The sequence below is a fragment of the Cladophialophora immunda genome, assembly GCF_000835495.1.
Source record: "Cladophialophora immunda strain CBS 83496 unplaced genomic scaffold supercont1.3, whole genome shotgun sequence".
NCBI lineage: Eukaryota > Fungi > Ascomycota > Eurotiomycetes > Chaetothyriales > Herpotrichiellaceae > Cladophialophora > Cladophialophora immunda.
Genome location: NW_015622543.1, coordinates 847,162 through 859,520, shown reverse-complemented (window position 1 = coordinate 859,520; position 12,359 = coordinate 847,162). Strand labels below are relative to the sequence as shown.

Here is a 12,359-nt window from a genome sequence, read left to right as displayed (position 1 = left end):
GCCGTGTCATTTCTCCCCGGAGGCGGTGTGCAAAGCACCTCGCCCCAAATGGAAGCGTGCACGCAATCCCCATCTCCTGCTTCATTTGTCCTAACCTTGCTGCATCACAACCAGTGTGGCTCCACGCACCGCGTTTCTGCCTGGGAAAATCCATTTTGGAGCAGGGCTTTTGGTCGGTGGTGCCCTGATGCTGCGGAACTGGTTGCTAATTCTGCTCTAGACGAGTCCCGACAATTGTTGAGATTTCCCCTCTCTGAATGAGCGGTCCACGGCCTTCTGCCACGTTGATTTTGGAACGCTCTGCCGAGATTTGGTGCCAATCGAGTCTCGTGGATCAGGCTACTCCGGGCTGGATGCGGGTGCCCTTTCTTTGTGGGCGTGTAATCCACCCCGGGGAGGAGTGAGTTGTACACTGGGTAGCGAAGCAAAGATTGACACAAACACAAACGTCTTTCACAGCATTGCCGGCCTTGAACGTGTGCCACTCCGTTTGTGGGAGATGCTCCGCCAGTTCAGCGCCAAGGCAGCAACCAATGCAAGCAACTGCATCGCAAAGGACAACGGAGCGAGCCAGAAGCCATCAGCAGCAGTGAGACATATGCAAGGCCGGACTCTGGAAGAAGCAGAGATTTGAGGCATGTGGAATATTCATATGTCAACATCGATATGACAGCCATCAAAATGCATGCCGTGCTGGTGACAATGCAATACTGTGTTTCTGGTGTCCGGTGATTTCGCTCATCAATCCAAGTACCGTACTGCGGACCTCGTATATGAAGAGGTTTCAGCCAGGCCATACCAAATATCATATAGGAGAAGCACTTTTGCCACCGAGATGTTCTGTGGAGGCGCGGGAAATTGCTGTTGGGAGCCATTACCATGTCAGAGTTCGAAAATTTGCGCCGACCTGTTGACAGTTGCGTTGTCTCGATATCGGAGCCAGCAGCGTTATGCGACAAGCCATTATTGCTTCGGGAGTATCAGCATTTCTCTCCTCAACAGCTTGATGTTGCCAGACTGCCACCTCATGCGCCGGCGACCCCCAGAGAGCCTCCATGAAGGGACCGCCTCATCGATGTTCAGACGCGACTGCCATGTCCACGAATCTTTCTCTGTATATCAAACTTGACTGGGGACGATCACCAAATTGTGCAAACGACGGCCTTCTGAAGTCCCGTTCTCTGCCTCTATTAGTGTAGCGACTCGCTTATTGCGCTGCCTCACTCACTGGAATGGCAGCCATTGTGGTGATTGGGACATGTGCTGTAGAGCTCCAGTCTTGAGGCTGTACAGACAGGCGCAGATGGAAAAAGGGGATGATGGCCTTGTCTTGTCGCGCAGACTCGCAGCGTCTCTTCCCCGCTCTCGAATGCGGGGTCCCTGAGACACGTTGTAACTCATACCATTGTCTCTTTTTGTTTTTTTATGTACAACATCAACGTCAGTGTATGCCCCTTCTTGAGCTCTCCTAAAGCTAGATATCTAGTCTCACCATCCTTCCAAAGCCTTTCACTTCCACTCTGAGACCTGTATTGTCTCGCATAACCAGCACGCCACCACCATGTCTACGTCCTCCTCCCACACATCCCCCCACGGCGCCCTCGCCGACCTCCTCCCCTCTCACTTCACCACCCAAATAACCACCTGGCTGGCCGAAGACACGCCGTCGTTTGACTACGGCGGCTTCGTCGTGGGGTCCGACCCGCGCAGTGCACAGCTCCTCTGCAAGTCCGCCGGGGTGCTGGCCGGGGTGCCGTTTTTCGACGAGGTGTTCCGCCAGCTCGACTGCACCGTGGAATGGCACTATGGCGAAGGCACACACCTCGACCCGACGCCGGCCGGCGGGAAGATCAAAGTCGCCACGGTCCGGGGCCCGACGCGGAAACTGCTGCTGGGCGAAAGAGTTGCGCTGAACACGCTGGCCCGGTGCAGCGGGGTGGCGACGCGGTCGCGCCAGATGCTCGAGCTGGTGCGCGGCGCGGGCTACCGGGGCATCCTGGCCGGCACGCGCAAGACGACGCCGGGGTTCCGGCTGGTCGAGAAGTACGGCATGCTGGTGGGCGGGATCGACGGCCACCGCCACGACCTGTCGAGCATGATCATGCTCAAGGACAACCACGTCTGGGCCAAGGGCTCCATCACCAACGCGGTCCAGGCGGCGCGCGCCGTGGGCGGCTTCGCCCTGAAGATCGAGGTCGAGGTGCAGAGCGAGGCCGAGGCGGACGAGGCCATCGAGGCGGGTGCCGACGTGGTCATGCTGGACAACTTTGACGGCCAAGGGCTGATGGTCGCGGCGCGGAGCCTGAAGGAGAGATGGAGGGCCCGAGGCCGGGCACATGTGCTGCTGGAGAGCAGCGGCGGGCTGACCGAGGCCAACGTCAAGGAATACATTAATAACGGTGAGTTCAAGCCCCTGGGGTCCGTACTTGTCTCCCTGCTGCCCGCTGCTATTGGAGAAGAGATTCTCAAATGCCTTTTCCATGGTCCATGTTCCCTTTCCGCAGTTCACTGCTTGACACCCTGGACTGACCTCACTGCTCTCATTCGATGCAGATATCGACATAATATCCACGAGCGCCGTCCACCAGGGGGTGCCGCACATAGATTTCTCCCTGAAAATCGACCATTGAACGATACCTCTCTGTTGCCACGGTCTGGTCTCCTTGATGTCCACAGTCTTTGCCCCTGGCTTTTCACGCTCCCTTGACAACTAACCCAACACTTCTCCCTCTCTCTCTCTCTCTCTCTCTCTCTCTCTCTCTCTCTCTCTCTCTCTCTCTCTCTCTCTCTCTCTGAGGAGCCCCATTCCCATCGTTTTCATACACTCTTGAATCCCCCTCGCCGCCTACGCCAGCTTCTCCGCCTGGGCCAGCCTCCTCATCTCCAACCACCACCCACACCACGCGAGGCCAGTCGCCCCGACGAAGATGGGCACCTGGGGCGCCCCGTCGCCGAACTCGGGATCAACCCATTTCGTGCCGGGGTAGAGGATGCCGCTGATGCCCGTGACGTAGTACAGCGAGCCCAGCACGGCGGCGATGGTGACGCACTCCTTCTCGCCGATCCCACTCCCACTCTCACTCTTCCTTTTCCTTTTCGCCGTAGGACCACCACCACCACCACCACCACCGTTGAGTTTCTCATCCGTAGTGAGCGAAGACGAGGCAGCCAGCACGGGCCTCCAGGTAAAATACGCCGTGAGCACGCCCAGGCACAGGCCCATGGACATGGTCTGGCCGTTGTGGAAGCGCGCGTGCGGCGGCCAGCGCGGGTTCTTGACGTGCGTCTCGTTCCAGTCGGCGAGGTAGCAGCCGATGCTGGTGATGGCGGCGACGAGGCTGAGGCAGACGCGCCCGGCGGTGATGGTCGAGGTAGAAGGAGACATTGATTTACTCTGTTTTGTTCGTCTCTTTCCCCTTTTCTGTGCGCAGGTGGGTTTTTTGGGGGGGGGGGGGGGGTTAGTCACTGTGTGTGTCTGTCGCTGGTAGAATGTAGGGGTTCTTACGGTCTCGTTTCTCGTCTTGGAGGCTGAGTGGGATATGTTGGGTGAAGGTGAGAACTGTTGTGTGATTATGGCCTCGATTCCCACCTTCAGTCAGTGGTCACCTACTTAATACTGGGGGAGATCAGGTAAGTGCTGGACCGATTGGCATATAACAATAATATCTCGGCACAGAATCCCATGCAATACACCACAACATAAATACCAACGCCAGAACGTGTTCCCCGCCCGCCTCTCTGCCTGCCTTTCTCCTCTCGCCCTTCTCGTTCCAACCTTTCCTCCGCCTAGATCAGGCGCAAGGCATCCGGAACCAGAACATACCGGTCCCGGGGTCGATCCCCAAAACCTGCCGAATTGCAGCGGCCATATGACATATCGTTGGTTCGGCTTTCAACCAGGCGTCCCATCGTAGGCACAGATACTGTCATCCTACGAGCGACCGCGACTCGTCCACGCTGTCGTCAGGCCTTGTCAGGCCTCGGGCCTCAGTTGGCTCCCGGCTCTTCCTAGATCATCCTCTCTGTTCATGAGGTGCCATGTTCGTGGCAAGATATGCGTTTCGTCTTATCCCAATTGCTGCGATGTCATGGGACATTAGGGGCAACGTGACGGTCAAGTGCAAATTACAGTCCTCGTTGAAACTATGAAAGAGCCTCAGTCTGGCCAGTCATTCAACAGAAAGGGTGAAGGTCATGGCGGTGCCGGCATCGCCATTCCTTGTCTGATCGACGTGCTGCTCTCCTCGAACCATGCAAAAAAGAGCCGATTCCGCACAAATATTAAGCTCGGAAAGGGCACCAAATACCTTTATGCCCCCGTGGCAAGTTGAGCGCCAGCAACACATGACATTACCTCCCAGAGAGTGGTCCTGAAGGTTCTGTTCTTGCCCATAAAGATATCTCAATCCTGCCATTCCTGTTCCTGCCACTATTGTCCTACACATTCATCAGTCTTCGTTTCCGACCGGTCTCTTCATTGATCACTTTTCATCCTTCCGTAAGAGTAGTCCCTAGTTGTCATTGTTCCATCCTTCGGCCACGCGGAATTGAAACTGCTCCTCCGGAGATGGACCATTCGACGTGCTGAGTAGATGCAGACGCCCTTCTTCGTCGCCGAGCAGCAAGGATGAATGATCGGGCGAAAGACGTCCACACAGGATTTCACGACCAGTATCCACAAGGTCCTCGAGCAGGACATCAGCCGGCGAGCGGCGTGTGTCCCAATACTTCAGGAAGCCGTCACTAGACCCCGTGTACAATTGTCCAGTATTATGACTCCACTCGATGTATCTGACCCCCACATCTTCAAGCTCACGGTCTGCGCCAGGGAGAAGCTGCATCACGGGTTGACCATGAGCCAGCGTATGTAATGGCTTTTGAGGCTGACGTTGGTCCCAAACGTACGTCGAGCCATCGGTACACGAGGCTGTGACAAGTCCGTAGTCAATGGTCACATCGTTGATATCCTTGGCACGACAGCTATATCTCGCGAGTGAGTCCGGCTGGGTCGGCGAGTACAACTTGACCACCGAATTCTCTGCCGTGTCGGCCCTCGACATCGCGTCACTTGCGCTTCCGATGGCGAAAAGCTCACCTGAAGGAGACCAAGCGCAATCAAACACGAATGTTTCTCCTCGGGGAGAATGCAACTGTTCACAGGAGGCCTCGCGGAATTTCCACATTGCTGTAAGGCCTTCGCCAAACCCACCCTCGGTATCACTGCCGAAGCCTGCCAGTAACCAATCGCGGCTACGAGCGTGTCCGAACTTGAGGCACGTCGGCGAGTATGGGAATGCTTTCCGGACTGTTTCCCGAAGGTAATGGATCTCTTGAGGCTGGGAATCCACGTCAGAGTCGGCAAAGAAGACCCGGATCGGTCGGGGTCCGCCTGCTGTCCCAGTGGCGAATAATGGGCTCTGCTCCCCGGCAACGTCCACGACTTCTAGCCGCTGCGGATATTGGATTTCTGCCTTGCAGTGGATGAAAGCCTCATCCTCCACGTCCCAGACTCGCACCTTGTTGTCAAATCCAGCACTGTAGATCCTGTGGCCGGTCGGAGCAAATCGGACTGCGCTGACAGTCTGATATACGTGTTTTGGCTGACCGGCGTCGACGTTACCAGCGACTCGATGTTCAGGAAGCTCTCGAAGCGTCTTGGAAGGCAGTGAACCATGAATCAAATTGACCGGACGATTGTCCTTAAAGTTTGTCGAGGGATCGAATATCGAGTTGCTGGCAGCCGCAAAGTACTTCGCATCTGGAGACCAATCCACTTGCACGATGTCACTCGAGGCGTGACTCCATATGAAACGCAGACGCATATGGTTTCCCGATGTTGTAGGCAATGAGTCGAATTTCGTGGTAAAGCCTTGTCGAGGACTAAGTGCTGGGTGAACGTCAATGTTCTTTCGAGATCTTCTCTTTGGCTTCATTGGCCTGACTTGTCCATTCAGGCTTGATTGAGGATCCTGAACATGACTAGGAGCTGAAGACGATAGTTGATCAGGCGCTTGAGCTTGAGTGTCGAGAACCTTCTGAGACTTGATCTTGACTCGTTTGACCTTTGGCTGTCCATCTCTTGCCGAGGCCCGCTCTCCTTCGGCATCGCCTAGTGATGACTTTCGCTTCCGCACCATGTGTGGGAGTTTAGCCATGACGGTAGCAGCCCAAGCCAAGCCACGAGCTTCGCACTTGTGGCGAGTATCGCAAGACCATTTCGCCATCATCTGTTGGAAGGTGCGATCGTAGCCACGCGTGCTGAGAATGGCGGACGCACGTTGCCACATGTACGTCTTTGTCGGTCCAAGGTCTTGTTCTTGCATCAAATCATGGATGGTGTCGATCATAAAGTTTTCCTCAGCGTCCGTCCAACGCCGAGATCCATCGCGAGTCGCCTGAGAGCTTTTGCTAGGTTGAGATGCTGGTGCTTGTCGAATTTGAGCGGCAACTCTTCGTGGTGGAGTAGTAGTAGTAGTAGGCTGCGTTTCCGCAGGGGCAATCCGCGTGGTCTCGTCCGCGGTGGGAGACTCTTCATGGATGATATCCTTATCATGATCATCGTCGTCAGTGGAATAAGATGAACCACGGTCATCGTCTGTATCGTCAAGACTTGAATTCTCATGTTCCTCTCCGGAAGGCTCCTCCAAGCGAGAAGGCTGATACAACTCGTGGTTATCACCATTAGGTAGAGGGTCGCCGGCGGCAGGCGGTAACACTGTCTGAGGAGGGGATCCAATTGCGGCGTTTGCCACGTCCTGGGGGATCAAAGTGGAGGTCAGTTGCTTGGATGTTGAATTCTCGACGAAATGTTCTTCCGTTGCTTCCTCCGCTTGCCGTGGAGCAGCCCAGATGGATTCTTCGACGGTCGGTTCAGGAGCTGTTGGGGCGGGTCGTGTTTGATGGTTGCTTCGATTTCCGGGAGCGTATCCCATGCAAGCCTTCTTCAAGTGGCGGATGGACTTGGCGTGGTCGCGGGCGACCATCTTCGTTAGTCTGGTCAAGACGTCGAGCTTTTCTCTGAAATCCTTATCGTGCCGCTCAATGCAGCGCAGCATACGTATCTCCGGAGGGCTATCGCTGAGATCCGGTCCACTATCGTCTGCCGTGTCGGAAGTGCCGCTAGACAACAAGCCAGGGCCAGGATAGCGCCCGGTGCCAGGAGATGCCGGTGTGGGCATGTTCTCCGCCATGGTTAAGGGTGGTCTAGTGACACGTTGGCAAAGATGAGGGCTTAAGGTGGTGTATTATGGGAAGGCAGAGCATGAGGTTGGACAGCGTGGGCAGTAGGCAGTGGGCGGTGGCCACTGGGCTAGTTCGGTGTGAATTTAAAACGAGGCGCGAGCAAGTGCGAGGCGAGCGCTAATCAAGCGCAGCCTTGCGGTCGGCAAGCGATTCCGATTGGCTGCTTAATACGCGGGATCAGCCTCGTCTGAAGTTCTTTGTGGTAGCAACAAGTCTCGGCCACAGAGTCGTTGTAACTGAAACTCCCAACACTGCGCGCTCTTGTACCTGATGGCCTGATATTGGTTCACGACGGTTGAAGAGCGACAAGCTCCGGGCACATCGCACTCCCTCCTAGTCGCCCGCCAGATTCCCTGGAGACTGCGGAATCAATGCCGAGGTTCTACCGCTTCATCCTTCAACGACAACAACGTCTCTCCCCCGCGCCGCGCTGCTTCTGCTCAGATATCGTCAGCATCCAGCTAAGCACTTCCTCCGCTCAGAGCCAGGGTAATGGCCACCCAGAATGCCGACGAACAGACGCATCCTCCGCCTCAACCAGACCTAGAGGCTACATATACTCACCTGTCCCGCTACCCGTTCTCCACCGATCCAGAATATCAAGCTGGCCTCGCAACCATCCTAGGTCATCAGGACACACCTGCAACCCCGGAAGAATTACGCGAGAAATCAGACCTGGTGCTTCAGGCACAATGCTTCTATTTCTCAAGGAAGTTTCACATCACGCCGCCGGTGACTCCCCAAGCGTATTCAGCCTGGCTACAATCCCAACCACATCCGCATCCACACCTGCAACTATTCCAACCTCAGACCCAGTCTGAGACTTCCACTTCAGCACCTCAACCGACATCACCGTCATCAGCGCCGTCTTCGCCGCCTCGAGAATCCTCTCAAACAGTCGCTTCAGCCTCTGCCTCCGCAAACACCACCGCGCCAGCTCCTTCGGAAGCAGCTCAAGACCCACCCTACCCCACCTCCTTCGCGGCAATTGTGGACCTTATAACGCGCAACCTCCCTGTCCCAGGGATAGAAGAGATCCCGCCCACTGTCCTGGAACCAGGGTCGAGCAAGATCGACAAGACACCGAGGAGAAAGAAACCGTGGGAGAAAGATGTGGACGTCGTGACAGAGTCGGAAGAACAACAGTCGCAGGCTGAAATAACATCATTGGAGGCTGCTGACATACAAGTCACCGTTGCGAATGAGCAGGGCGGTGAAGCTGGATCTGAGCCCGAAGGGACCGACATCAACGGACACAAAATCGCCGACGAAGGGTTGGTAAAGATTCTTCAACCCAATGCCATCCCGGACAGCGGACTGCTCAGCAGAGACTGAATGGACACTCTTGAAGAAACATGCAATCTATGCCCGGCCGGGATGTAGACAGATACCATGCGATCGACGACTCCTCACAGTTCTGTCACGCCCTGTGGCCTTTTCCCCTGCGTGACGAGGTTGTTTGGCGCGCAAGAGCATTCCGCCCATCGCCCACTCCAAAGAGAGGAGGGGGAGTTATAGCCTGTGCTTTTGATTGACAGGTATCGGACACGCTAGGTAGTATGTGGAACCTCACCACGCCTCCCACAACATCCACGGGCAAGGCAGACTTCAAATGCTGAACGAGACACATGTCACACTCTGCCACATGGTCAGGCTCAGCCAGGCGGAACGTACAGCCGCGTGAAGCGATCCATATGAACTGTAGGAAAGGGGGTTAACCGTGATGGAAACCTTTGTCTCGTGGCCTACGGCACATTGGTGACGCCTCGTATGCATTATATTGTACCAGTGCAGTGAGGCGCTCATGGATGGATTCCGATCTTCAGAACCGCTACTGAAGCTGGAGGGCAGACCCTATTGCAAAGGAAGAACACGAACTCTTTGGTACGCTTGTTCAGCTATGATGTTCACTATCTGCTACATTGTCCTCTTCATTCTGGATGTTTCATCATGCCACTGGTAAATACATGCTTGGTCAATTTTCCCCTTCATTTCTTTCGGCGGGCATGGACAACTGTCAAAGACACGATATGATACACAGTCATCCGCCATGACCGATGGACATTGACGTCGATAATGCTGCTCGCCCGGAACTATTGCCGCCAACAAGTTGTGACCCCGAAAGCAAACACCCACGCGCGGCAGATGTTTGGTGGGTTGTTCGTATCGTCGGCACGTATGAAACATTCCTTGTCGATATGGAGAAACACATACAGTCGAATATCCTTGTCCGATAAGAGTTGGATGGAAATGAACAACCAAGAGGTCCGAGCCAAGATAAGAGACTGGCTTCAAAGGCCCGATTAGGATTCTCCTTCCCATCGGTCATGGCAGTGGTGGTCGGTATTCCAAGTTTCACGGTAGTCGCCCCATGCTGTATTGACAAACTTGTAGAATACCCTCATCTTCAAGAAGATGACACGTAAGTAGATGAGATGACGAAGCGCGAGACCAGACCCCTGTCCATAAAGACGTGTCGAGATCTTGACTTAGCGAAAGCGAGGCCATTGGCTACGTGGTTGACCGGGAGCACCGAAAGGGTTGACAACTGCTCCAGGACCAGGACGAGTGACCGAATTGGGGTTGCAGCAGAGCATGGCAACTCGAGATCCAAATTTGGAACCACGCAAGGAGACCATGTGCTTTCGAATATGGATGGCCACCTGCTCTCGTTGATGGTGGTGAGTGTTCATCAAGATCCATTGAATCAGATAGTTGCCATATTGGTCGCCAGCAATGTCGATAAGCGGGATGCGCGGGCGATCTGGGTGAGCAGTGGTGATGACTCCGAGGTAGCGGTCCAAGAACTCGGGCCCTCCGATCTTGAGACATTTCTCAACAACCTTGGAAGCGAACTGATCGATGCTGTAGCTGTACGAGTTGGCAAGGATGTGGTCAATAACGCGGCGTTTGTCGGGTGGAGAGCCATGCTCGCATAGGTGCTGAATACACCAATTGCCGAACTGACCGTGGGCGATGAGGTCGATATTGGCAATCACTTCTTCGATGGCGGGTCTCTTCTCCTCCTCAATGCAGTTTTCAAAAATATTCTGGACCACCAAGCTCCCAGTCTCGCCCAATGCAACTTCATGCCACATGCCGCGAAGAGCCTTGTTGACCTCCAGCATGATCTGTGGTGGCTCCCCACTCCATCTGAGTTCGAACAGCTTCTGCCAGACATGACAAGCATAGCGGTGAATAACCGTATCTGGGATGCGGCGAAGCAATTCTCGTACCATGTCAGCCTTGTGGTCTTCCGGAACCGAATCAAAGGCCTTCTGAATGACGTGACAGCCGAATGGATCCATACTCAAGGAAAGGACATTGCCGTGGATGGCATTGGCAATGGCGACAACTTGGTCCGGAGTTCCGTGCTCAAAGCATCGCTGCACAAGAAAGTTGCCAAATCGATTGATCATGAGTGGATAAGCTTGATTGACAATAGCTTCAACAATCTCGAACTTCTGTTCAGCTGTACCGACCTTGAGCTTCTGCTGGAGGAAGATGCTAGCCTGTTGGTCATTGTTGCAGACGATCTTGTCAACAATGTACTTCCAATCACAGGACACGGACTTGTCGAGCAGACGGCGGTAGTTCATCGGCTCAAGGGGCGTGACATAGGTTTGTCCATTCACACCACCTGCCGAGAGAGGCCACGGGGTCCCAGTACTCTGCACACCAGCGGTGTTGAAGTCTGTGGCCGGAGTGATCGGGGTCGTGATTCCTCGCTGATAATTGTATTGGCCTGGAAACCCAACGGGACTGATTGGCGGTGGTGTCAATGTGGTAGCAGCAGGAGGGAAGCTGCTAAGTTGTGACATCGGATCAGTAAGACCTGGGTTGATTCTCAATTGTCCACCATTGCGTCTCATGCCGAGGGTAGGGTTGATTGGCATAATGTCATTATTCGACCTCATGTCATATCCAAGCGGAGCTCCAGTACCTGAGAAGTTGCGAGGTTGGAAATTGGCTTCAGCCGGAGAAAAGGGTGCTCCGTAGACCCCATTGTAGGCTTGGCCTGAGAGACGTGCATCACGAGGGTGGTTATATGCTGGAGCAGCAGAATTGGTAGCCAAAAGATTCGTCATCGATGTTGCCGGGTTGTTCCAGATGCCCCTGCCACGGACGAAATCATTGCGGTGTTCGTCTTGGGTAGCCCAAGCGTCGGTCTGCGAAGTAAATGGACGGGCAGAAGCATTGAAAGCACTTTGCAGATGACCTATGGTTTGCTCGGAGATATCGTTGGAGGCACCAAAGTCGATTTCGGACGGGGGACCCATGGCTTGGTCGATGGTTTGTTTGAGCGTACGGGTCTCAGCAAGCTCCTGTTCCTGGCGTGAAATGACGGACCTGGCGGCCTCGAGCTCCTGTTTGACACGCATCATTTCAGCCACATCGACTTTGTTCATAGTTGCTGCATGGTGGATGGGCTTTGCAGCATCAAGGCTGTCATCGCTCGAGGTGTGGCCTTTGTGATTCTCGGATTGCATGTCGCTCCTGAGTTCCTGCTCTTGCTTCTTCAGGGCTTTGCTTGAATCTTGAAGATTGTTAAGAAGCTTGTCAAGGTTCCCAAAGTCATCAGGCTTGCGTGACTTGACTTCGCCAGTCGGGGCGGGAGCAGGTTTACGAGAGTCATTGAGCTTGAGGCGTGAAAGAATGTCCTCCATGCCCCCACCCATCACGCTGTGGTCAGAAGGTTTGGCAGCAGCCTGTGTAATATGGAGTTAGCCAGCCGCAAAGGACAAGCACAAAAGAGGCAATGAATCAGCATACCTTGTCCTTCGGTTTTGGAGGCTGGACGTTGCTGAGCTTGTCACTGTGCAAGATAGTGTAGGAAGGACGGTTAGAGGTTGTGGAATGAGAATTGGTCGCAGTCTGTGATTGCGTGTCAGTGACAAAGTGAAGCAAGAATCAAACAAACACACCGTGAGCGTGTTTGCCACCACAACAGGGCCATCATCACTTTCCTCTCTGACCTTGATGGTTGGGGTTGATTTGCGACTCATCTTGCCGGTCGGAGATCCTGTGGAGACAAGCGTGGCCATGAGGTTGTCAAATTCCGGAAACCAAAGGGCCTTGGTTGACTGAGGTCTTTACAACATGCAGAGATATCCAGG

The 12,359-nt window shown here is 54.5% G+C and overlaps 4 protein-coding genes across 4 annotated transcripts; 2 read left to right on the top strand and 2 right to left on the bottom strand.

The window, feature by feature from the left end:
* Positions 1 to 1,431: 1,431 nt before the first annotated feature.
* On the top strand, positions 1,432 to 2,637 carry PV07_04877 (nicotinate-nucleotide diphosphorylase (carboxylating)). The gene is made up of 2 exons (XM_016391725.1): positions 1,432 to 2,399; positions 2,554 to 2,637. Exons 1-2 carry the CDS (start codon positions 1,562 to 1,564, stop codon positions 2,628 to 2,630), a joined length of 915 nt encoding a protein of 304 aa, XP_016249244.1. The 5' UTR covers positions 1,432 to 1,561; the 3' UTR covers positions 2,631 to 2,637.
* Positions 2,638 to 3,947: 1,310 nt separating this feature from the next.
* On the bottom strand, positions 3,948 to 7,298 carry PV07_04876 (uncharacterized protein). The gene has a single exon (XM_016391724.1). It carries the CDS (start codon positions 7,188 to 7,190, stop codon positions 4,512 to 4,514), a length of 2,679 nt encoding a protein of 892 aa, XP_016249243.1. The 5' UTR covers positions 7,191 to 7,298; the 3' UTR covers positions 3,948 to 4,511.
* Positions 7,299 to 7,523: 225 nt separating this feature from the next.
* On the top strand, positions 7,524 to 9,579 carry PV07_04875 (uncharacterized protein). The gene has a single exon (XM_016391723.1). The coding sequence runs from the start codon at positions 7,735 to 7,737 to the stop codon at positions 8,575 to 8,577; it is 843 nt and encodes a 280-aa protein (XP_016249242.1). The 5' UTR covers positions 7,524 to 7,734; the 3' UTR covers positions 8,578 to 9,579.
* On the bottom strand, positions 9,395 to 12,287 carry PV07_04874 (uncharacterized protein; the record flags this gene model as incomplete). The annotated part of the gene is made up of 3 exons (XM_016391722.1): positions 9,395 to 11,951; positions 12,016 to 12,117; positions 12,168 to 12,287. The coding sequence occupies 3 exons, from the start codon at positions 12,285 to 12,287 to the stop codon at positions 9,732 to 9,734; spliced, it is 2,442 nt and encodes an 813-aa protein (XP_016249241.1). The 3' UTR covers positions 9,395 to 9,731.
* Between the last annotated feature and the right edge of the window lie 72 nt (positions 12,288 to 12,359).